This window comes from Uloborus diversus, chromosome 5 (genome assembly GCF_026930045.1).
Source record: "Uloborus diversus isolate 005 chromosome 5, Udiv.v.3.1, whole genome shotgun sequence".
Taxonomy (NCBI): domain Eukaryota; kingdom Metazoa; phylum Arthropoda; class Arachnida; order Araneae; family Uloboridae; genus Uloborus; species Uloborus diversus.
The window spans coordinates 153,511,389-153,538,837 of NC_072735.1; the positions used below are offsets into that span (position 1 = coordinate 153,511,389).

General features: G+C 32.6%; 1 protein-coding gene across 1 annotated transcript in view; it reads left to right on the top strand.

The window, feature by feature from the left end:
- Nucleotides 1-27,449, top strand: part of LOC129222499 (coiled-coil domain-containing protein AGAP005037-like) — a 202,453-nt gene that overhangs the window by 69,337 nt on the left and 105,667 nt on the right. Inside the window, exon 2 of the mRNA XM_054857012.1 lies at nucleotides 8,568-8,748. Within this exon, the coding sequence (XP_054712987.1) occupies nucleotides 8,568-8,748 (181 nt within the window). The remainder of the gene's footprint in view (nucleotides 1-8,567; nucleotides 8,749-27,449) is intronic.

Here is a 27,449-nt window from a genome sequence, read left to right on the forward strand (position 1 = left end):
AATATCACCAACAGTGGTCAAATTGAAACATTTTTTAAAAAAAAAATCGCCAAACTTGTCGCCAAGTTGGCGACCAAAAGACTGGCGATATATCGCCAAGTGTCCGACAAAGTATAACACCACTTGAGTTTACATCGGAATAAACAATGATTTTCCCCCAAAAAGGGGCGAAAGACCCCTTTAGAAACACCAGAATGCAACCAAAAGGTGAGGTGCACAACTAGACCCCACAAGGAGTCTACGTACCAAATTTCAACTTTCTAGGATATGCCGTTCTTTAGTTATGCGACATACATACGCATGTACGCGCATCCGCACATACATACGTACATACAGACGTCACGAGAAAATTCGTCGTGATTAACTCTTGAATCATCATTACGGATATTTTGCGTATCTATACGTTCTTAGGCATGTGTGATCGAGTCGAAGAAAAAAAACTCAACATTCATTCGTGGGTGAGTAAAATGGTAAGTTCGATTTTTGAGTGAAAATTTTTTCGCGAATACAATACTTCCTTTTTTGTAAAAGGAAGTAGAAATCGACTTCACTATGAATACTTTGTTTTCTCCTCCTTTCTCTCTCTATGTCTGTAAGCTAAATTCATCTGCAAAAGAAAATAATGTCTGTAAGTATTGATTTGCTATAGCCCAAATAATTCTTCAGAATAGCATTTCTCAACCCTTTTTGACCCGCGAACAAGCAAAAAATTTCGTTGCCCAGTGAGGTGTTTTTTTTTCTCCCCTTCTTTTTTTTTTCAGTCTTTTTAAGCAAAAAAAAAAAATCAACTCGAAGACCATTAAAAACTTGCAACTACTTTTTTCTTTCTAGGCCGGTGGAGTTTTCCCTTTTTTTCAAACAAAATCGACTTGGGGGGGGGGGGAGGGAGGGCTCGTTAAAAGTTGTTTAAAACATTTGCGAACCCATGGAAGTTTTTCTCCTTTTACATGAAGTAATGATAATAATACCAGATGAATAAATAAATGATTTAAACTTTGATTGGTATTAACGAGCTGGGGTCACAAAAAATATTTAGTGGGAAAGCTAAGTATTGTAATAACTACACATGAAGTAAATAAACATTTGTAAAAAGCATAAAAATAGCGAAAATTTCTCCTAAAACTCACGTAAAAATGTCGCACGGATTTTTCTTTTTTCCTTTTCTTGAGCAAGAAAACATTTTAACCTGGAAAAATCCTTGAGGGCCTTTCAAATATTTCTGCTTACCGGTGACGGTCCACCGGTTGAGAATTACTGGTTAAAACATGGAGTTAAAGGGTTGTTAGAACATGAAATGTAATAAATATATTCACAGTCAAAAATGTGTGATGCTCATAATTTTGTTCAAAAATTTTCGCGATCGCGATTTTTGCAAAAAGTTCTCTTCTCCTACAACATTTTTTTAACTGTTGTTTGTATCCTAAATGAATGTCAGTAAAAAAAAAACTTTTAAGGGAGACTGTTTTATAGAACATATTTTCTGCATTTGGTGACTTATTTTGGAGACTATTTATCATATTACAGGTCACTAAAAAAACAATTTTTAGTAGTGGAACTTCGGGGCAGCTCTGGATTTATAGTTTATGGAATTTAAAGTTTTTAATTTTCTTTTGTGGCGTTACTGATGTCATCATTATCATTTTATTTTATGTATTTATTTATTTGTTAAAAAATCGCCCGTCTAGGTATGACGGGTGAAAATTGTTTCTACATTTGAACGAAGCCGTGGCCTGTTTGGTGATATTTTGCTAGTCGAAATTGTAACCTCAATTCCAGTGGATTAACCCTAAACTCCAGCAGGTAGCGTTCGTTGTTGACCGTTTTTTCGTTTCTTCATTCCCCTGAAATGACAGTCTTACCAGTAAAACAGTTAAGTCACCGGATCGAGTTCAGCCTTGTCACAATATAGCCTCTCCTAGCATGTTAAATATTACCAAACATATTATCATACCGTGGCGCGAGTTTCATTGATGAAACTCGAGGATTACTCGATCATTGGCTATTACTTATATGAGGATTTATTTTTGGATCTATTTCTAACGCCCTATTTTCTTTGACATTCTCTTCATTTATTTTAGTTGGCTAGTCTCATGCCAAATATTTTGCTTGCAATACGAACGAAACACTTCTGTGTAAAGGTACCTCTACTCGCTGATGTAATATTTGCTCAGTTCTGTTATTCGATTGTAAGTGATTGATCAATATTCTTCTACCTAAGTGGCTGCACGAAACGAAAATCGGAAATCGATAATGACGTTTCACAATGATGGCTCATTTTAAGCTGGAAGGGGAATGCAATGGATCGTTGTAAAACTTTTTTTTTTCTTTAATTTATTTTTTGTAATGGTAGCATTAGAAAGTGTGGAACAAGAACAAAAAAAGTACCATTTTGCTTTGCGAGAATTTTCTAAAAATAATATTGACTATGTTTTTATTGTTAGACTGTAGATGGGAAAGTTTTAAAACGTTTATTTACGTTTTATTCGTATTTTAACATTATCTGTGAAAATTGATTTCATGTTGCTGTTTTTACTTCTTTTTACTTAGTAAAAGAAGCATTGTATTCATGAAAAAAATCCCTCAAATTTCGACCTAAATTTACATTTTTCTCATCCCCGAATGAGTGTTGAGTGGTTTTTTTGACCCCACCGCACGTGCATACGTATATGCCTAAGAACTTATAGACACCCCAAATATCAATTTTGACGATTCCCGAGTTAATTACCACGAGTTTTCTCTTGAAATCTGAAGGATGTGCGTATTTCTGTATGAACGTATATCGCATAACTCAAAAACGGTATGCCGTAGAAAGTCGAAATTTTATATGAAGACTCTTGGTGGGATCTAGTTGTGCGCCTTCGCTTTTGGTTGTATTCGGATGTACTAAAAAGGGTCTTTTAGACCTTTTTGGGGAAAATCAGTCTCAATTTCAATGCAGACTCAAGTGATGTTATAATTTGTCATACACTTAGCGATGTATCACCAAATTTTGTCTCCAACTTAGCGATGGCGATTATTAATTTTCGAATCTGGTTTTAATTTGGCGACATTTAGAGATTTATCCATTGAATCCCATCAAAATTGTCGATATTGGAAAAAATAATCTCTGTACAAGCGCTTTTTTTACATCGGTTCGCGACAAAGTAGGAGAGAAAATATTTAAGTGTTTCCCTTTTTTTTCAGTCATTCAAAACGCATGCATTATTTAATTGATGTAAAAGGAAGTAATGTGGTGTCCACATCAGATTTTTTCATTTCCTAACAGGAAGAGTGTATGCTGTGTAGAAATTCACAAACTGATCATTAACTTTCATCGACGCTTTATTAAAAATTTGACTTTACCGATGTGTCTACTTCAGTGGTGCTAAACCTCGTTCTGCCCAAGGGTCGATCATTCGCGCCGTCCAAAGCACATATAAAATTTCAAAATATTTCATTATTTTCTAAATAATATTGGAAAATATGGATAATGGAAAAGGAAAGAAAATTTCAAACCAATAATTGAATCGACGAATCCGAAAACCAGTCATCCTGGGATTTAACAAAGGACGTCACTGGTTTCTGGACTCATTTATTCAATCGTCGTTATCATTACTTGATCCGGTCAACTCTCGATTATCCACAGGGTGGATTATCCGCGAGTCATTCAACAACCAGAAGCATGTATTTTCGCTGTAAAAAGCAAATACTAATGACGTTTCGTTGTTTCTTTTCTTTTTTTTTTTAATCAAAAAGGATAAATAAACTCTTATTTTTGTTTATTTATTGAGCAATCACGATTGCTTATTGCTTTCATTTGACTGTTTTTGGCGTGCTATCATTTTTCCCACCGGCGGGCGCGGCGCCACCCTCTGCCAGCACCACCCGTCGCGTCGGCCGGCCTCACGATGCTGCTCCTCTAGCGAAAACCGTCTCCAGGTTGCGTCCATATCCTACACACACACGCATACATACACGCACCAACACACACGCAAACACATACACACACATACCCCTACATACACACACAAACACATACACACACGCATGCATACAGACTCCTACACATACACATAAATACACACAACTGCCCACAAATTCATGCCTGCACACAGACACAAACACATATGCTTACACACACATACACATACCCCGCCCCCACGCACACAAACACTCATACACACAACTACTCACACACTCATGACTGCACACAGACACAAACACACATGCCTACACACATACACATACCCCCCCCCCCACACACACACACATACAAACACACACTCGTGATTGCGAAAAACATAATTTGAATTCAAGATGACAAAATTCAAATTAATTTTTTTTATTTTTGTTTATTGTGCTTTCTTTATCGTGCATACACTTGTTCCTTCTTGATGCTTAGTTATGTTAAGCAAAAGTACAAAACATTTTTACTGTACTGTATATATTTTCACTGTTTGAAGAAAGTATTATACATCAATACAGCATAAGTTTTTGCCGACATGAAATTTCCTCCCGCCCTGTTTTCCAGTTAAACCTTTCCCTTTGATATATTTATGGGGGGGGGGAGTAAATTTTAAATGTCGGCGAAAAATAGGGTAAACCTATTTTATTGAATATATATTTTTCAGATATAAATTTCTAAATACCTATCTCCAAGCTTGTGACATTGTCACTAATCCTGTTTTTCGATTTGTACCATTGATCAAATCAAAGACCCACGTGGATCAACTTCGTTTGCCGGATGTGGCCTGCGGGCCGTAGATTGGGCATCATTGATTTAAATCATAGCGAAAACACACAAACACAGTTTGGTTTTGCCATTCTTGACGGTCAATCCTTTTCGAATCCCACAATCTTAACACATAATCTTCTTCCAAACATCACAATTTAGATTAATAATGATGTTGTTTAAAGAAGAATATTTCATTAATAATCTTCTTACATATTTATCGTTTGTTTATTTCGTTTCTTTTCGACTCTTAACGAGAACGAATTGAATTTCTAAGCCCTGTTTATTAATCACGCTAATTGTGTTACGTTATTCCTCTTTAACGCTTTTTAATTAATGATTTTAGAATGATTATGTAAAGAAAAAGTATTCTTTAACAGTTTCCTTTAAGTGGAATGGTTTCTTTATTGAATTTTTAACTACGTAAAGATTTCATAAAAGGGGATTTTGTTTGTGTAAATTTATTTTGTTTTCCCTATTCTGATTTAAAGTGAAATAATTAATTGCTTATTTACTAAGTGGATTTGGGCCTACCAATCTGGAAATGCAGAGTTAAGATTACCTCTTGATAACTTCTTATGATTCTACGTCATTTTATCTCTTTGATTTGCTACTATTGTTGCGGTTAAAGTAGCTTTTTCTGTCTCTAGTTTGAATGTCATCTTACGGTTGATTGGCATTTTTCTTTATTTATTTTTTCACTTTAAAATATTTTTTCAGTTGCAGCTAATTGTGTAAATTGTTGATTTACAAAGAAAAAATGGCATTATATTAACAACGTGTGCAGGCCAATACGATGAGCATATATTTTACAATTTAAAATATTAAAAATAAATGTATCCGTCAAAAGAATTCGGTAAGGATTACTTATCAACATCTTTCTTGTTGTCTATGATTATATCATTTTTTGAATTTATCGATAACTTAAACAACTGAAATGGGTAATTCGGTCTACAGGTCGATAACACGGAAGCCCTGTGAATGCGAGTCAAATTAGGGCTTCATTGACGCTAACCGAGTAAGAGCGAAAGCGGCGACCCGAACACAATGGGCCCGAACAAAATTTTAAAAGTATTTTTTTCTGAAAGAGCATGCTTAGAAACATAGGGTCTGACCATTTTTAAATAATTTATTTAAGTTTAATATTTTTAAAAAATTACTTAAATCGGTGCGCTTTCATTGTTTACACTTCTGTCGTGTGACATCACAAATGATGAAATGCCATTCAGTTTTGCCATTCACGGAACAAAATATTTAATTCACATCTTTACTCACGTGTATTGGCAACGATATGGTTGATAGCAAGCGTAGAGTGCAATTTTAATTCGCTGCTTGATTATCATAAAATGAAAACGTAGTAGAAAGATGCGTCGAATTGCATCATCTGTGACGTCATAAAGACCACGCCTTGTTTGAAAAATCGAACATTTTGAAAATTAATTTAAAAAAAAAAAACAGTTGGGAAAATGAAAGTATTTTCTGGGTGCATGTTTTTTTTTTTTTTTTTTTTTTTTTTTTTTTTTTTTTTTTTTTTTTTTTTTTTTGCTCATTCTATCCATTTCAATGACTAAAAGTACTACTTTTGACTGAAGGAAACAACCCCATTGTGTGACTGCATATCAACCGTATTTGAATAGAAATATCAGCTATGGTTCATATTTATTTTTTTCAAAAAAGACGTTAATGCCTAAACAAGCTGACTCGATACAAACTGAACTTTTTTTTACAGCCTGTGTGTGATGTTATACTACCAATTAATTAGTATGCATCGAATCAAATATTTAAGGAGTGCCATTTCACAGTATTTTGTCCAAATGTAGAGTCCGCAACCTGGATCTTTTTTTACCGTAACTATTTAATTTACTGTTTGATTAGCTCAAAATTTTATTCTGAGTTAATCCTATCGACACATAAACTCAAAATTAAATAAATTACAATGTGCTAATCAAACAGTAAATTAAATAGTTCTGGCAAAAAAAAATCATGTTGCGGACTCTACATGTGGACAAAGTACTGTGAAATGGCCCAGGAGCGGATTTTTTATGTAAAGATGTTTTTAAGCACTGATTTTTATATGCTTCATTCAGGTTTGTTATTTTGTACATTTCATTACTCTTTTGAAACACTTTTTGAATCGTGTTCTAGGTTTTCATTCAAAATGCATTTATGTGGGACAGCCGAGCTACTGGTAATAACTATGAAAATGCTTGTATTCACTTGTAACACCACTCATTGATGACATAATCCTAAATACTAAACATTTAATGATAACTAAACTACACATAACTAATATTTACAAAAATGATTACAATGCAGGAGTGCAGTCGTCTTGCTGCTCGTCTTTATACCACGTCTTACATCTTTCGTCTCATCAAAGTGATTAACTAATTAAAAAAGTTTTACCGCTCTTGGCGCTGTTCGTTCTGTCGCCGGACTCTACGTCATCATCTCTTGGCGAGTTTTACATACAAGAAAGCTAAAATGAAAGAATGGCTATGCAAGTGTACCAAGGTATACCAAAGTCGGCACCACATTTATTCTTGTTTGCTCACTTTATGCGCTTAAACCTTTGAAGATTTGCAAACGGAACTTGAAATTTTTCTGAGAGCGAGTCCATAATAAGTCTCTCGGAATTTTGTTCTTTCTTAAAAATAATAATAATAACTGTAAGTTGCCATTACGATACCGAAAACATTTTACAAACATATTTTCCCTTTCGCAACCAACGCATAAAGATTTAAGAACCACCTGTAAAATTTCAACACATTACTTCAAATAATTCAAATTTTCAACAAATAATCTCTTTAATCCTTTTCGCTGAAATAAAGTTCTATATACGCTTTAATCGAATTGGCAAGTTATTTTTTCTCAAATTAAGCAACACGAAACAGAGTGTGTTAATGACAAAAATTGAAATTCGGAGCTAACCTGCGAAAATTCTAATAGAGCACCAATCCGTTTTATGGCAAAAAATATTTGTGGGTTGGTAACTTAGAGCTGGAATTAGTAACTGAAGGGAGCAAGTCCACTCACTGGCTTAGGAAATGAGGCAAAATCTCAAGTCACATGGTTCAACGTCGACAAATAGGAGACATGTTTTTCGTGAAACGCGTGGAAGAAATCTGATTTCTTCCGATGCTTTTCTTTCAAATACGTCATGTGGCTTGGGATCCTTGCAACAGGAAATGAAGTCTTTACTCTCTCCATATTTTATTCCTTCTCAATGGTTGGTAACGGTGACAGTTGCTGATATCCTGCAGAATTTTAAGACGACAACCAAATGAAAACTCCTTTAAGATTCGAAAGGTATACGCAATTTATTCAATTTTTTTTTTCGTCAGGTGCATCCCTTCGCTTTCAGCTGCAGCAAAAGGTCACCCGTTTCCTCCTTGACCTACCAACAATCTATAGATCAGGCCATTGCTTAAAATGAGTGAAATATAAAAATTGCATTTACAGTCGGTCGATGAAATTTTGAACCATTTTCCACTTTGCAGCACTTACGTTTTTTTTATATTTGACTTCAAAAAGAAACGATAGTAGGGGCAAACCTAACCTGGCAGCATCATGATACTGTGATTAAGATCTAATTAAAACACACTTCACACTGTTCCAGGTTGGTTTTCCCCAACTGTAGAATGACCAATGCTGCTGTCAAGGCTACAATATCAGTTTTCTACTTCGTGTTTCACAAAATATGTTGGCAACACCGCGCAATGCTAGTTGTATAATCCAATAATCCTGAATAAAACTATTAAATATAAATGAGGCACTTAATAAAAATAAAGAAAATTATGGATCAACCTGACGTTGAATGATATACTATTTTAAATTAAAATTTTCATTTTTCTTTCAGAGCCACCTCCCAAATCAACGAAGTAACTCTCTATATCAACCGCCATCGAGTGTTTACGATGAAGACCCTGGGATCATGTCTGAGGTCGAGACTTCGGCCACGGGCTTTAGGAGAGCGAGCAAAGCGAGGTCGAGCCTGCCAATTGTCCGCACGCCATCAAAGACGCAAGAGCGGCCTTTGGGTGAGTGGATTCCATTTCGATTGTTAAAATGAGTACTGCACAAATTCAAAAATAAAATGGTAAACGATGCATGATGCTGGTTTCACACCGTCTCAAATGGCATCCAAACTGCTGTTACCGTCTGTGTAGCTCATTACGTTGTTAATAACTTATGACTTTCCTATCTTACGTGAAAACACCATCAGCAAATCATGGTGAGAATATAATTCGTGAACTTTAGTTTTAATGATGGAATAAAAGGCAGCCAATGAGTAAAGTGTTGGTTACATGAGAAGGCAGCCAATAAGCAAAGTGTTGGTTACATGAGGGCTTGTTGCTTCTAAATCGGTAGAAATAATGGCGATTTTCGTGGACATGTATTGGCTGATATGCTAGAGACACCGATAAAAATTGGCTTGTATTCATATCGTGTCATCTTCAGCATCGTTGGAAAGTCAGGAATAGCATCGCAAAGTAGTGTACGTGCTCTAATTAGTACACGGGGGCCGTATGCTCGTGCGTTCTAAACAACAAATTATGCGAATGCTAGAAGGGGGAAAAAAAAGGATGGCGCATAATTTGTCTACCGATGAAGTCATTCTGACTGGATGAAAATGAAAATATGAGAAATCATTAAGCGGTAAAAACTTGGGTTATGTTTTCCTAAAAGCAGTTCTTTCTCGGGCTGTAAGATTTTTGTTTCAGACGAAAATGGATCGCTGAGATAGCATTCCAGTTTGTTATACAACTCAATTACTTGCGCAGAACTAGAGTGCAATGATTTCGTGTGTTTCGACGCTTCGATGTGAAACCAGCATTAGTCGAATGGCCAACTAACATTCAAGCTTTTATGTGCTGAATTTAAGATATATGTTATGTTAAATTATGTCAAGCGTCAACCTTTTGGAAAAATGGTGAGCTAGAATTTTCGAATGTATTTTTGGCATCGTTTGAATAATGGTTAGAGAAAATATAGACATATATGTATGAAACTTCACAGGCTACCCTACTTAAGAAACAGATAAAATAAAAATTTTCATCCGTCAATAAGCTAGATCTTTGTTTCAAGTACATCACATAACAACTTCATAATTTTGTTTAAAGCTAACTTTGACCGAAAGCAACAGTAACATAAATTCCTTTCCTCAAGTCTCAGTAGTTCTCTGCCTTGGAATCTTTGCGTGCAGTGCAAAGGGGCAAAACCTGAGTTGCAGTTTCTGTTGTTGTGACTTCTTGCGTGAATCTACTATAACTGTTATGTTACCAATTTTCCTCACTTATAAAGAAATGCTCTTGTGTTGATTAAACAACGGTTTGTATAAAACTTGATGTTACAGATGTTCTTGGAGATTTTTTCCAGAACTTATCTTTTGTTTCGATGCAATACTAATAGAAATATATAGTAATTCTGATCGCAATATATGTGCAGAATCATAAAATATTTTTCTAAAAACATCAGATTCAAAGTCATTATCTACTTCATCTGCATTCTTTTTCTGTCATAGTACCTTCGACAATAGACTCGTACGTTGCTCTTCATTCCAGTACTTAAAGCAAATTGAACTTCATTTAAAATTCTTCTAGTGCCAGAATTTCTTCCAGGAGATTTGTTTTCTTTGATGGTAGTAACGACGGGTACATATAAGTAGTAAAAGTTACTTCGGCCACTGGTATTAGGAAGCGAAATGTGAAAAATAAATAAACAACATGATGTAATAAATTCCCGACTTGCGTTTATTTGTTTTAACTTCAATTCAGATTTGCTTTCTTCATTTTTCATTGAAGAAAAAAGAATGTTTTAATTTAGTTACTTTTGTGATGATCATTTAATCAGCGAACATTTAACAGTGCTTACTGGAAAAAAGAAAATTTTGACTATTGGAATATCTTGTTTATATTGTTCCTGCCATTTGGAAGTGAAAAATCAACTTCTATATGATATTGTTATACAAAATTCTTGTCGTAGTGACTTTAAATATAGTATTTACTTACAATTTATGTAAGGGACATCCTTTGTGCTACAATTTAGCTGCTTTGCAATAGCAATAAAAATGAACAAAAACTTGTGTTGCCACTCAACAAATTAACATATAACCCGCGTTATGTCAAAACTATTTTTAGAACTTACCGAAGGAAACTCATATTTTCTATCAACTGCATTTGCTGAAATTCGTTCATCTGTAACAGGAAATATAACCAAGATTTTAAAGTTATAATGATCTATTTAACTACAAAAAATCTACTGTAACATTATAGTATTAACAGTCTACTCTACAAGCATACGCTTTTTCATTCTAACTAACATCAACACTACACCTATACTAAGGAATAATATAAAAATACATTTTTTATATTTTTATCTAAGCAACTCCTTTTTCAGTTATTAATTATTTATTTTTCATTAGTTAAAACGCCTGTATTTATTACGAGAGAATAAAAGTAAAATTCATGTACAACAACGTATGCTTTAGGCTTTTGATCAACAAATCCCATCCTTTAACTCGTTCCAACTTAATACTTTGTTCTACTTATATAATCAAATTAAGCTGGTTATTTTGAAAGAAAAAAAAATTAGCAAGGAAAACAGTGTTGGCAATACAAATATCTGCGTTGCTAATTATTAATGTAAATAAATTCATTTGATAACTCCATCGTATTCCTTTCTTTGCATGTACCAAACGTTACGTATGAACAGGTGGGAGTAATATTAGTTTAAGTCAAAAATTTTACAATTTGAGTTAAGTCAGAATCTGAGTTTCTCTTAAATTTATTAATTAAAGAAATAAATACTGACACATATTAGCCACTAAAAGCTTACAGAAGTTGTTCACTAGCCTGAACTGCTGTTCAGCAAAGAACAATGGTGGTGTAAGCCATTTTCCAAGCTGCCGATTGGACCGACAGCGAACATTTTCAGTTATCTTTCAATTTATAAGACCTTCCATGTATATGTTTTTCTTTTAGTAAACCCATCGTAAAAGTATAATGACTGCTGTGTAAAGTTACTTTAAAACCACGCACTAATAGCTTTTGACAAAATGATTCATAATTTTAAAAAAATACTTATCTTTAAATACTAATAATTCTCTCGAAGTTAAAACTTATGCGGTCTTGATATTTTTTGCGGATATTAATACTAAACCTTCATTCATTCGAAACTATCTTAGGATGACTTATATCACTGTCATTCTAACCACGACGAATTAATTCAAATTCTTTCTTTATTAAAATGGTAAGTATTAAATGTAACTTTTTCTTAATTCATACTACTTAGTAACAGGAATATGTGTTACCATTTAATTTTCCCCTCCTGCTGATAAACACTGTTGTTTGATCATGAGAACAAATAAATGCCTGCGTTAAAAAATGTTTCTGAAATGAAACCCGGGATTATTTGACACCTTGTTTTTGATTTAGCGTTACAATGCTTGTAATATTATTTTCGGAAACTTTTCTTTTTCAATTCCTTTCGTTTGTCTGGAGTTACAGCTGTCATTCGTTTACTGTTAAGTGTTCAAAAGTAAATGTCAGCTTTCTTTTTTTTTCCAATATAATAAGAATTTTATTTGATAGCAAAGCAAACTGAAAGTTTAGTTTCTTCTGCTCCTCACTTTTACAATTGCCGCATCATTTTAAAACATTTGTGTATTTTAAACGGAAATGGGTTCGTTGAAGGTTGTGAACTTTCATCGTTGGATAGTTTGTAGCTTTTTTTACTTTCTTTTACAAAAAAGGAAGTATTGTATTCGTGAAAAAAATTTCACTTAAAAATCGGCCTTAATTTCCATTTTTCTCATCCCCGAATGAATGTTGAGTTTTTTTTTTCGACCCGACCACACGTGGATATATGCCTAGGAACGTACAGACACCCGAAATATCCATTTTGACGACCCTCGAGTTAATTACAACGTATTTTCTCCAGACTTCCGTATCTACGTATGTATGTGTGTATGTGCGTATGTATCTCGCATAACTCAAAAACGATATGTCCTATAAAGTTGAAATTTGGTACGTAGACTCCTAGTGGGGTCTAGTTGTACACCTTCATTTGGTTGCATTCGGATGTTCCTAAGGGGATCTTTTGCCCCTTTTTGGGGGGAAATCATTGTTAATTTCGATGTAAACTCAAGTAGTGTTATAATTTGTCGGACACTTGGCGTTATATCCCCGGTCTTTTGGTTGCTAAGTTTAAACGCAAACTTGGCGACAAATTTGGGGTGTTTTTTTTTAATTTGGTTTTAATTTAGCCACTGTTGGTGATATTTAGAGAGTAAACAATTGAATCACATTAAAACTGCCAATAATGAGGAAATGACATTAAATTGGAGTAAAAGAAGTCATGTGATGCACACATCAGCTCGTTATTACACGTTTTTCAAATTATACTTAATTCGGTATCTCTGGGGTTTTTTTAGCCAAGTAATAACTGAAGGGCTCGGGGCAAAAATGCTATATGCCACATGATGTAAATTTTCAGTAAGCCGATTTCCAACTTAAAATATTTAGAATTTTTCAAAGGTATTATACATTCTATATTCTGCAAACTAAAACCAGATATGTTTTTCTCAAAATGACATAATTCACTGTCATGTTTATTTCAATTTTAGTTATGAGAAACAAAAATTTTGATCGAAAAGTCAGTCCTTGTGGCTTGTCACATTTCTGCCCCGAGCCCTTCAATTCTACTAAGAAATTCTCTGCTTTAAATGATCTTTAGCTAGAATTTTCACTTACGTATATGAAAGATAATAGGAGTTTATTATTCTAAATATAACATTTTATCCACTCCATTAAAATCATTGTTAATCTTCATAGAGTTTCATGTCGCTAGCCACGTTAGATATAGTATCTATTACTAGGCTTGCCGGACGTCCCGGATTTCAGAAAAAATCCCGGTGTCACGGCCGGTTTACTTCACGTCCCGGTAAAAGATAAATTTGATTATAGATGACCAAAAAAGTAAAAATAATAAAATGTGGAGGATTGTTTGAATTACTCTTTACGTTACTTCTGTCAACGTGTAATATTAATATCGGATTAGCTTGTGAAGATTTTTATGACCAGATAAAAAACAAAATACTTTCTAAAAAAAGTCCTAGCCAATGAAAAGTACATGTAAATATATCAGTCACATTTTTATTTCTCTCTCAAAGAGTTTCTCCTTTCATTTCGTAACTTATAAATATTAACACGTAAGAAATAAAATGCTTAAATTAATCTTCTTTTGTCATTATTACCCTTGGTTTTGGTTAATAATTAGTGACCATTTATTCACAGCATTGAGAATGAACTACCCTCTAAAATGTTCTACCCCTTTAAATGCCCGCAACGCTGAAGGTGGCGTGGCATTCCGGTGCCCCGGTTGAACATTTCAGAAATCTGGCAAGCCTATCTATTACTATAGGTAAAAATTAAATAGAAGGAGCTGAAATAACCTTTTAAGCACTCTGCTTTTTAATGCAAACCTCTTTATTTTTAGCTAAAATAAACTCCAGAAAAAAATGTGCACTAATTAATTTTAAAAGGTGGAATCTTAGGTACTGTCGCCTTTTTCTCCAAAACCTTCGCAGTTAACTTAATGTTTTAAGCAAAATATTTTAAACTTCTGAAAATGAGACTGCACTTAGCACTTTAGTTAAATTCGCATTATACTGAACTAAGACTTAAGTCAACCAATTAAAAGTGGCCGCCGCTATTTAAAGTAATCCTTATTAATGCTTAGCTCTCTCTTTTCGTTATGTAAATATCATAAATGGCAAGAGAAGAAAAGTTTTGATAAATAGGAGAAGTTCGCACTAAAATATGCGTAGTACCAAAATGTTTGTACTAAAATAGACTTATACAACAAAGTTAAAAGCAAACTGTACTTTAAAATTTTTTCAACAAACTCGTGATGTGTAAGCAAATTTTTTGGATCATTTAAAACACAGTTCTTACGAAGATACTTCGAATTAACCGAAAAATGCTGTTACTAATATTTTTGTTATAAACCCTGTAATAGGTATATAATTTATTCTTCGAATCTTTAAATACAAGTAACTTGTATTGTTGGGAAGATTTAAATCACTGTATTTAATACGTAATAGGCTGTTTGTTTTGTTTTCCATCATGGTTTTTGTTTTCGTTCGTATATTTTTGTGTTGAGTGCATTTTCTGATCGGAATGTTCTAATATTCTTTTTGCAATTTTTTTCCTTTTGTAAATTTTGGGATCGTGGAATATTAGTTCCTTTTGATGTTAAAAAATAGTTTGTTGTAATAAGTGGAATTATAATGGCGAAATTGTATTGCTTAACAAAATTTCGTGTGGAGTGGTTGGACCAAGAGGACATTAATGGTACAAATTTTGGTGCACGGTGCACTAAAGGAAAATATGATTTTGCTGCTTTTTGCCATTTTTGCAACAGTTCAGTGCCTATAAGCAATACTAGATTTTCGCAATTGAGGCAGCATGCTAAAACATTCAAGCATAAACAAATCTCTGAAAAACGTCAGAAGGATCCTTCTCAAGCTCTGTTTGTTCTTATTACAAGTGGTAAAGGGTTCAGTTTAGATATAAAATCAAAGAATAGTGGAGTTAGTACTTGGGTCATGAGTGAGGAAGAAATAATAAAATTATCTTTGTTCAAATTTTGTTTAGTTATTTAGTCTATAAAGTACACTGTTTTTTCAAAAATTATTCTTTCATATACTGGAAAGTCATTTCAGATGTAAGTTTTAATTTTGTTTGATTTTTTTTAAACAAAATCATTGATAAGAATAACTAAATAATATATGATAAGTATTTCTTTTTTCATAGCAAAATTATTCGTATAATGTGTCCTATATTTGTCCTATATTTTTTGTGGAAAATGTCCTATATGTGACAAGTCGATCACTTCTACCCTTGTTCCAATAAAAGTAACTTGTATAGATGGGAAGACTTAAATCACTGTATTTAATACGTAATAGGTACATATTTTATTCTACGAATCTTCCAATAAAGGTAACGTGTATTGTTGGGAAGACTTAAATCACTGTATTTAATACGCAATAGGTATGTTCTTTATGCCTACGAATCTTCCAATAAAAGTAACTTGTACTGTAGGGAAGACTTAATGTACTGAGTTACATAATAGGTACGTAATGTATGTACGTTATAGGTACATACTTTATTCTACGAATCTTCCAATAAAAGTAACTTGTATTGTTGAGAAGACTTAAATCACTGTATTTAATACGTAATAGATACATATTTTATTCTACGAATCTTGCAGTAAAGGTAACTTGTATTGCTGGAAAGACTTTAATCACCGTATTTAATACGTAATAGGTATGTACTTTATTCTGCGAAACTTCCAATAAAGGTAACTTGTATTGTTGGGAAGACTTTAATCACTGTATTTAATACGTAATAGGTGTGTACTTTTATTCTACGAATCTTCCAATAAAAATAACTTGTATTGTTGGGAACACTTAAATCACTGTATTTAATGCGTTCCCAGCTTCGTTTCGTATAAGAACGTCTTTGTAAATTATGAAATAAATTAATTCAAGATTTAAAATCATGAAATAAAAATATATAATGTATTTTTTCAAGGTTTAATCCACGTATATTTCTCTTATGTGCAACTTTTAAAACCCTTCCATGAAGTGACAAAATAAGAGGTCATTTTTTTCTGAAAATTCACTGCGTCCAAAACAAAAAAAAAAGCTTCAGTGTAATTGATGGATGGTGTCGTCTAAGTTTAGCAATATGAATCGATCGTCTTTCTGCCCAAAAGACGATTTATTTGCTATTTTAATTCACTTTTTGGCAAGTTTCGGATTTAAAAAAAAAAAAAAAACTAGATGTCGTTTTTAGCTTGTTTCAGTAACAATATTTATTTTCTTATAAATTGAACTTAAAAAAGCGGTAGAAGTCTTGTTCATGTCTTTTTCAGCTCCACGTCTTTCATCTCAAAGGTTTAGGCATGGAACTTTTTACGTTAACATCAAATGGTGGGCTCATTTGTTACGTTGTTAATTAATCTGGTTACTATGTGATTTTAATGAGGTTAACACGAAAAACATTCCTTTGTTTCGAAACGAATTTACTACTGATCGTTTTTAATATGCAGGTAATAATTGTATTTAATATCCATGCGTGCAGCGTTACTGGAGTTACTGTCTTCTCGCTTACCCTCTTGAACTAAAGCCAAACCCGCTCATTAGAATATCGGTTAAAAGAATAACTCGCTTAATGTAATACACTTTCCAAGAACCAAACCGTTGTAATTTGTGATTTTGATCCCTTATAATGGAATATCCCGCTTATTAGAAAATATTTTCGTGGCAAATTCGTTATTTCATTAAGCGGGTTTAACTGTATGCCTAAATTGTGGAGCTGATGCTGGCATTTATCGAGAGCTAAGTCGGACTCCTCCTCAGTTGAAGGCCTTACTCTTTCTGAAGCCTATCCTTTCTGTCTTGAATCTTTTCGCTAAACGAAAGTGGCTTGGATCTTCTAAATGGTATAAGGCAACAACAACAACAACAATATGAAATACCTGGTCAAGGGGGAAAATACAACCAGTAATTAGCCAAGGTACAAAAAAACATAATGAAAGTTTTACCAATAGACTGTTATAAAAGTGGTTCTCTTTTTAAAAAAAAATCATTGCGTTTTGTGTAACAGTTGTCTTGAGTATTTTACGACTGACTTTACTCTTTGTTTCATATAATTATAGGGTGCTTTTAAATACAATTTAGTAGTAACTAATTTTTGTCTACGTAGCTCTCTGCAACTTGTTTTTATGTAAAATCAACTTATCTGGTATGTTTTACCCACATTGGTGCTTCTTTTTGTACATGTGTCTCAAGACGAATAAAAAAAATATTTTAAATTCTGAAAGAAAAAAAAACTTGTGCACTCATGCTAAGTCTGCAATCCAAAATGAATAATTCGTGGCCAAGAATTTAATTCTGCAAATCATCTCAAATATTTTTAAACAGTTTCTTCCATTACAGTAATGTTTTGGAATGTTTTTTCTCCCTCTTATATGCATGTTAATAATCCAGCTTTCCTTGTTTTAATCTTTTATGTTTCTTGCACTTGTATCCCCATTCCTGTTTTCTTCACCTTCTTCCCCTTTCTTTTCTTACTAATACTTTTGTGTGAACTGCTTTCTTTTGTACTTCAAACTCTCTCCTCCGTAACCTTTGCCTTTCTTCACCTCTGTTTCAGTCCATTCTGACCCCTTAAACTTCTGTATCAGCGACAGGCCATATGATTGCCCCATATTCTGGAACAATCTGAGAGCCATCGTTGAAGAAGATGTGCTCAAAAGCTTGAAACATCAAGGTATTTAAAACATAATCCATTTTTTAAACGCGGAAAAGTCCGATGCTGTATGCGCCGCTTATTAAAATCATTTCCGGTTCTGCGAATTTGATTTCAATAAGCAATAGAAGTTTCATGAAAATGCAAATTTAATTTTAGTAAAATAGTTGAAAATAAATACATGTACAATATGAAAATAAAATGTAATGTTAGAAATACAAGTACTTTTTCTCTTGCTGCTAGTTGCAATTAACTAGTGTGCAGTTACTTCGGTTCAATGGTCTTTTTAAGGATTGGTATTTTTACTTCCTTTTACAAAAAAGGAAGTATTGTATTCGCAAGAAAATTTTCACTCAAAAATCGATCTTGATTTCCATTTTGCTCACCCCCGAATAAATGCTTTTTTTTTTTTTTTTTTTTTTTTCCGATTCGACCACACGTGGATAAGTGCCTAAGAACGTATATACACGCGAAACAAGCATTTTGACAATTCCCGAAAAAAAAAAACAACGAGTTTTCTCGTGACGTCTGTATGTACGTATGTAAGTGCGTATGTATGTCGCATAACTCAAGAACGGAGTGTCCTAGAAAGTTGAAATTTGGTACGTAGACTCCTAGTGGGGTCTAGTTGTGTACCTCTCTTTTTGGTTGCATTCGGATGCTCCAAAGGAGGTCTTTTGCCCCTTTTTTGCGGGAAATCATTGTTAATTTCGATGTAAACTGAAGTGGTGTTATAATTTGGCGGACACTTGGCGATATATCGCCATTCTTTTGGTCCCCAAGTTTTTTCGCCAACTTGGTGATAAATTTGGCGATTTTTTTTAATTATTTTTTTCTAAATCTGGTTTCAATTTGGCCACTGTTGGTGATATTTAACTATTGAATTACATTGAAACTGCCAATAATGAGAAAATGACATTACATTGGAGTAAAAGGAAGTCATATGATGCACACATCGGCTCATTTTCTTCAATTGACTTAGCTTTGTAAGAATTAATTGAATAATTTTCTTGAAAGTGAATTTAATGCCTTATAATATTAGCCTTAACTCACTACGCTGATATAACATGCAGCAGGCTGCAATTCAGTTTTCATCTTATCTTTATTTTTCAATTGCACTTTTATTTGCTTTATATGTTTCCTTTCTGTACAGTTTTCTTACTTTAGCCTTACCCATTAAGCTTGGTGTTTGCATGTCATTAGTCCCTTATTCCTACCCGTTCCAATGCACTAAGTTGAGAAAAGAAATTATTTTTCAGTGGACAAGTTACAAGAAAAGAACAAGTAAGTTTAGAAGATGAAAACTGATTTTTAAAAAATCAAAAAAGAAAAAATATATACTTTTATCTTCATGATTCTTTTAAAAATCCTGAAGTTTTGGACTTCCCTATGTTTATGCTAGCACCATTGATTTCATTTACTGTTTCCGTCATGACATATTAATATTTTGTTGTTGTTCCAAACAATTACGTTTTTTAAATGATTAACACCGGAATTTCAAGGACATGAAAAACTCACTTTACGAAATGTATTTCAGGTTTAGTGTTTTAAGGTAATTTTGTACTATATTTACTCTATAAGATTGGAGACCGGCTCATCAAAAATAGTTATGCAATGATTAGAGAACCAAACGTGTTTTTAAAAGCAATACTATGTGCATAATTTACAGAATACTTTTAAAAAACGCAACAAATTGTATACTACGATACTTGGAGAGAAGGCAAATTTTCATCGACTTTTAACAATAGTATTTGACCAGTATTCGCTAATGTGTACTAGTTTTGAGAGAGGTAGCTAAAGTTTGTTATGTGTATAAACATTCTCATTAACTTAATATTTGTTAGAAATTTAGCCAGCATACATTTTGAAATAACCTAAAAATGTCTAAAACATATATATTAAATTTTAAATAGCATTGAGTAGAAACTCTTGTTGGCAGAAATGTGTGAAACCATCTGTTTGCAGTTGCTTCGCGTAGTTTAATGGAATTCATACGAGTGATGAAGCCAATTAAGTTTTGCAAATGCTTCGGAAAATTTTAGCTCTTTCGTTAAAAATTGTCTGCAGCATTAAAGCAATAACGTTGAAGAGTCTTGTTTTGATTCTTGCTTTTCCGGAAATTCAAACATGTTTGGTGAAATTTTTTTTTTTTTTTTGGTTTTTGAATAACTACATATAAATTTGTTTTGTTATTCAAAAAGTCTAGGAAATTTGCTTTTAGAAAGTTGTCAACTATCTGTTTCGCTTTTAAATCGCTGCTCTGAGTTAAGAAATTGTTATAATACTACTGATTTATTTTCTATGGAGAAAAACAAAAGTTGCTGAAAGATTGAATTTAACTTTGGGAACAAAAGAACTGACGCGGGGAAAAATTACTGTGGGTAACATTAATACACGTAAGCACTATATTGTGAATATGTTTAAGAAAAATATTATTTTTATAAAACGTTTTACTGTTCGTTGTTTGAACTGTATTTTAGCTTTTTTTTTTAAATACTTCTATTGATACTTATTGACATTAATCTTAGCATCAAGAAGAAAGAATTTATTTCAGAGAAATGAAATTAAAGGAAAGTATTAGCTTCAGTAATGCTTATTTGAATAATGGTTTACGCTATGTCTGGTGAAATAAAAAACGCGTGAAATTCTGCTTAAAATGTAAAATGGTGATACACAACTTGCTCCAATAGGGGCTACCACTTTTTAGCTTATTGAAACCGTTATAGGACTCCGTGTATAATTTATTAGTATTTTGATAATACATATAGAATTAAATTCAACTTTGGAAAAGTTTCCCGAAACACGCATTACATATTACACCAATATCCTAAATTTATTTCAACCTTTTCCATCGTATTTTGCCTGATTAATTTAAAATGCTTGTTTCCCTAGATTATTTTCCATTGTAGTAAATGCTCGACAGTTGTAAAAAATTCAACATTTATCTTTATATCATAACTTTTCTATCAAAAGCTTTCACTAAAAATGTATCCGAGAATTAAACATCTGGCAGCAAAATGTCTTGACACCTTTCTCCTTTGGGGACATGTTCATCTGCATATGAAAACTCACCGAGTACTTGAAAATTATTTATTAGCTTCTGTTTTTAAGAAAGAGACCCGTTTCATTAATAGCGATATTCCGTTATTTTGTACTTCTGTGTTCAGAACACGTAGATTTTTGACATGCGTGGGGTGACATTTGGAGTGTTAACGCCTTAGTGCGTGCTTGTTAACATTTCCTTTAAGTTGTGACTGTGATGTGTTCTTGCGATAAGCTCATTTGTTACCCTTAATTAAAGCAGTTGAAATTATTAAGGACCATTGTGAGACTTGCTCCGTACGTTTGATTTCTGTTGTGTTCGTTTCTTTTATGTTAGAATCTCGTAAAAGTTGAAATATACTTCACTTTTTAATAAGTGACAAGTTAAGAAGAATCACCATTTTTCTTACTTTATCTGAGTTTTCTTGATTTGCAAAACTTTTTCCGTTTTATTCATGAGTTCTACAAGATTTTTCATGAAGAACATTGGAACTCTCTTTTTGCATATTATTGCATTAGTTCATCTGCGTCGAATACAACTCTTTCTTTAAGTATTGAAAAATCACACGTCATTATAATTGCACACTTGATAATAGCTTTTCGAACTGAATGAAAGTGTATTTGAAATACTTAGAACAACTGCTTAGTAGGGAAATGGTTAAAATAAATAGCTTTTCTCAGAGTGAGAAATTTGAAAATTTTCGAAACCACTGTACAGGAACGGTGCAGCAATGGGGGAACGCTGCGTTTATGCCAAAAAAAATTCAAAAGAAATATGTCTAGCATATCAATTAGGTGTAACAAGAGTCTAAAGCTACTACACCTGCTGGACAAGCTAGAAATAGTTTTAGCAGCTAGAGTCAAAAGCTGCTTCATCTACTAGTCAAGCTGGATATAATTTTAGCAGCAAGAGTCTAAAAGTGCTACATCTACTGGATGAGCTAGAAATAGTTTTAGCAGCTAGAGTCAAAAGCTGCTTCATCTACTATGCAAGCTGGATACAATTTTAGCAGCAAGAGAGTCTAAAAGTGCTACATCTGCTGTACAAGTTGGAAATAATTTTAGCAGAAAGATTCTACATCTGCTACATCGACTGGACACGTTGGAAATAATTTTAACAGCTGTAGTCTAAAGGTGCTACAGAGGTCCCTTCTCAGAGAGAGAACAATCTATTTATAGTAGAATATGTATTGAAATGTTATTTTTCATTTCTGGCAATAAATTTGTACAGGCAAGTAAAAATGGAAAATTATCACTTTGTATCATGCATGGAATAAATTGATAATCAAAATAGTTTTCTATTGAAACTTTTTCTATTTGATTATTAAAAACACTTAAAAATAAATAAACCAATAAATGAATAAATAAATAAAGTAATTTGTGAATGAATAAATAAATTTCTGAATGATTGATACAATTAAAATTAAAATATACCTAAAGCCTAAATACCTAGTATAAATAAATACTGCACCAAGCATCCGTAAGTCTCAATCAATACTTGAAGTATTAATAACAACAAGAACTTTACCATTTCATAGTTGCAGAAAATATTTTTAATACGCCTCAAAATATATCATGCGATATCAGTATCAACCTCTTGCGATATCAGTATCAAATTTTGAAATTGTGTCATGTGTCCTGATCGTTAGAAATAACTAATTTCTCACTGGAATCAACCGAAAAGGAAACATTTTAAATCCCCCGATTACATGAAAGCCTCCAAGCAAAAGCCAGAGTATTATTTCTTCCTATTCGAGTAAAAAAATGACAACACATCTTTCTTCTCAATGATTTTCTTCACGCTACAAATTTCAATAAAAGCATTGTTGCGGTAAAGCATATTCTTGAGATAGAGCACTGGATAATAATTTAAATGGAGGAACGCCTTCGAAAAATAGGAATTTTATGTCGAAATCTAAGTATCCTAATTAGTATTTTTAATTGATATCTCCGCTAATTATTATCGGAGGATTATGTTAAATAGCCAAACATTAAGATGGGAAAATTACGAATCCGTCGATACCTGGTTCGATTGTCAGTTTACTGGCGTTAGGGTGAAGTAACTCGGACATAGGTAGATAGATAGATACATAGATGGATAGATAGATAGGTACATATGCTCAGTTTTTAATTATGTAAGATATTTTAAGTATTGCTAACTAGGTGGCACTGCAACCAGAGTAAAATATTTCATCGCATTAAACGAAGTGTTTGAAATAGAGAATGGTTCTAAATTACATAAATTAGTTTATTTACTGTTTCGAACAAAAATCGCATCACTATGCTTCTATTTTTTACACTTTTTTTTTTCTATCTACTTACGAACAACTTCCGAATTACACCAACACATAATTTTCCAATGAAAAAATGCGATCAGAAATAGAGACGTACCGAGTACTCGGTAACTACTCGGTACTCGGCCAATTTGCCGAGTACTCGGTACTCGGCCAAATTCTGATCAGATACTCGGCCAATACCGAGTAGTTGCAAAAAATTGAATATTGTCCAAGGCAGATACTAAAATTTATAGAAAAAAGAGCAAGCATTATATTCTGCAAACATTTACAATTAAAATTTATAATTCAAATTTTAAATTTTGAGAAGAATGAAGTTTGTAATGCTTCAATGGAATAAATCTTTATTTTAATGTCCCCAAAGTTGATAATGAATTAGTTGATTATGAAAAATTATGAAAATACCTTTGCTTAAAAAATAAAAGGAAATAAAACAACGTTAAAAGCACAGTGCAGGAACACTGCAGACATGTGTTTTGGCATTGCAAGGAATTCCTTTTTCAATGCACAACATGGGAGCTCGTGGATTTAAAGGCATCCGACAAAAGTCAGATTTTTTTGTCGAATGTCTTAACATTCTTTAGCTCACATGTTATGCACTGAAAAAGGCGTTCCTTGTAAACGGGGGGGGGGGGGGGCAGAAACACATGTCTGCAGTGTTCCTGCACATTTATTGTATTAAAACTATTTATGTTTTGCGGACTAAAACTATAATTGATTGGTATAAATTTGTTTTAATTCCAACTTGATTAATCATTACCTTTTATTTATTTATTTTTAATTTTAAAAATAATTTTTTTTTTTTGTAAAATTTTTGACACAAACAAAATTGTTTATATAATGCGTAAATTGAATTTCAGCAGAAATTTTGTTTTAAAAACTATTATATGGACAAGGAGGTCTATACTACTATTCCAATAAGTTCAAAATTCATTACATATGTGTCGGTGGTTCTTCATAAAGCATAATTGATACTTGGTAACTCGGCCGAGTTGTGAAAGGCCGAGTACTCGGTAACTCGGTACTCGGCCGAGTAGTAAAAGGCCGAGTACTCGGTACTCGGCTACTCGGCGAAAGTGCTACTCGGTACGTCTCTAATCAGAAACTTATTCAATTTTCCTTGGTTTACACTCTTTTTATTCCAGTTAAATTAAATTTTAATTCCATGCGGATAATAATGGAGCATCCTTCCTTTTTTTCTTTTTCTTTACTTTGCATGAATCAAGCCCTGTTTCAAACAGAGCAAATAGTCGTATGGTGATGTATTTATTGTTTATTATTTTTGAATGATATTTTCTCGATAGTTTGCTTATCCTGCATTTAAATTTACCGCTTTTATGTTGACTTATTTCAAATACGCTAATTGTGTTTGTATTTTGAAATATTTATACAATACATGTTTAAACTCAACAACTTTTAAAAGCTATTTTAAAGATTCAAATACAAAACATTTCATTTTAGATCTGCTATTAATTGCTTTCTACAATTTTCGAAAGGGAAGAAAGCTAAATTTCTCTTGAATACGCTAACATGCAGTTAACTTTAAAAATGTTCATTCTATTTGCAAAAACGAAACTTTTTTTGCGATCTGTATTTTTCCGACTTCTTTCTTTATTGTTTCGCTTATGTATTTTTTAATTTTTTTTTCGTAGTTTCTTACTTCAAATATAATTAATTTTACATTTAACAATTCCAAATAGTAGTTAAGCACAGTTGATCTTTACGATATTTTTTTTCAGTCTCGTAGGATGTTAATAAAAAATATTTACGAATTTAGCATCTTTAAGTGTTATTTGCGACAATATGAACAGGAAAATAGCTAATGTTGTTAACTGAAAATGTGACATTCTGAAAAATTCCTTTTAGGGCTGTAAATGCTCTGGTATATGTAAATATATTGCTGGAAAGTAAGCAGTTAATCATGATAACCTATGAAAAAAAAATTTTAATTAATGATCATATTCATTTACGGCATGAAACAAGTAGTTTACCCCATCATTTTAAAAATTATTTTTTTGGGGGACTACTTATTAAATACATAATTAGTAAAACATTCACTACAGCCTGAACTTTGAATTTTCTTTTATATTTAAATTTCAATCATACTGTAATAAGAAATAATTAATGGATCAGCCCATAACTTTTGTTTTCCTTTCTAAAATTCGGTCACCATTATAAATAATTGTATGAAATCGAATTTCGTTTCTCTAAAAATGAAAACTGTAAAATATTCCTCTAATTAAATCTCTTAATGAATAAATTTCTTTATCAAGCATTAGTGTAAGTAGTTGAGAATCTGTTATAAAGTCTTACGTAAAATATTATTTGAATAGATTCTGCTTTTGAAATGCATAAGTTTACGATTCGCTATCTTAAAATATTCGTTCATTGATCAACAATTTTAAGAGTTTACATTTTAAAGGTATTTGTAAGTTCTTTGAAAGAGTCAGTCCCAGATAACTTAGCTAATTCATTGAGAATAATCTTGAAAAGATATTTTTGAAAGGCTTAATTAAAGTCATCGATTGAATGCAGAAATGTTTGCTTAAAAACTTTTGTGGGATTCTTGAAACTGAAATAAGCGTCGAAAAGCTTAACTAAGAACTCTGGATAAAAGTAAAAGGTTTTCCTTTCGCCATAATTAAAAGTATAAGTTTTGATAAAAATATTGGAAGCATTCGTCGACATTGATTTTTCGGTAGATTACTGGTGGACATAAAAAAATTGATTTTGTTATCACTCTTTTATATTTTAAAATAACAAAGCATACAGGGTGCGACACTTATATAATATTATTATTCGTAATCTCGCCTATACTCTGTTACTGTTTATAAATTATTTTGTTGCAAAAGAATTATCACTGCTCCGAAAATTTACATTGTTCATTGGTTTTGAGGGAATTTCGTCCTGATAGACAAAGCTGATACAGTGGCTCTGAGAGAACCGTGAAGTTCTAATACAATAGAAAAAGTACTATTTGAAATCGTATTAAATTTGTTTTCAAATCAATGTTTTTGAGCAATCCAAGGATAATAATAACTTTTTAAAAGTCGTGACATAATTGGCTTTTTCAAGATAAAAATTTGAGTTGACATTTTTACTTTCGGTATTTTTCACAGATTAAAACGATATTCTAAGTAGCAGTTAAACTATTGAAATGCGGAAAAATGAGCCTTCGTTACTTATAGATTAAAAATAACGGAGAAAAAATGTTGAATCATATTTCAATAAAAGAAATGGTTACAATCCTTAAACTACTTTGCATGTTTGTCAATGAGTGTCAGGTGTTCATATAAGATAAATCCACTGCAAAACGGGTGTTTTGTAGTAGTTTAATCAATGAAAAGCGACGAAATAATCCTTCTTATATATAGATTTGAAACAACGAGGAAAAATATATTGAATCATGTGTCGAATATGAAAACTAATAAATTGCTAGAATCGTTAAACCACTGTGTATGTTTGTCAATAAATATAACGTGTTCATATAGGTTAAATCCACACATGGAAGCAGTTCGTACAAAATTCATACTTTTCTTCACTGCAGAGGTGGCGCGCGCGATTTTGGCAGAATCGGAATTTGCAAACTCATTTCTATGCTACCCAAAAAGAAGTGCATGCAAACTTATTTTTGGTCGACTAAGAAAATATTTTATTCATATGTCGACAGTGATTACCAGGGTTCGTACGGGTTATGGAAATCCTGGAAAGTCATGGAAAAAAAATAACAGAATTTCAAACCTGGAAAAGTCATGGAAAATTGAAATTTTCATTGAAAGTCATGGAAATTTATTTCAAGTCATGGAAAAATGTCTTGGACAAAGAGAAAGGAACGCTAGCTAAAGGGGCGTTAGAAATCTTGAGTGATTTAACAGTATAGCACATAAAAGCTATTGAAAGTGGAAAATTGAACGATCCAAAAATCAAATCTGAATTTTTAAATCTCATTGCATCCACTTCTGTCGCAGCCACTTGCCATTTTTTGAGATGTGATTTTACTGCCTGGACATCACTTATTTTGAATTTCCTGTTATTTTCAAACACTTCTTATGTTTCATATTCTGTAGTAGCAAAATTTCACGTTCT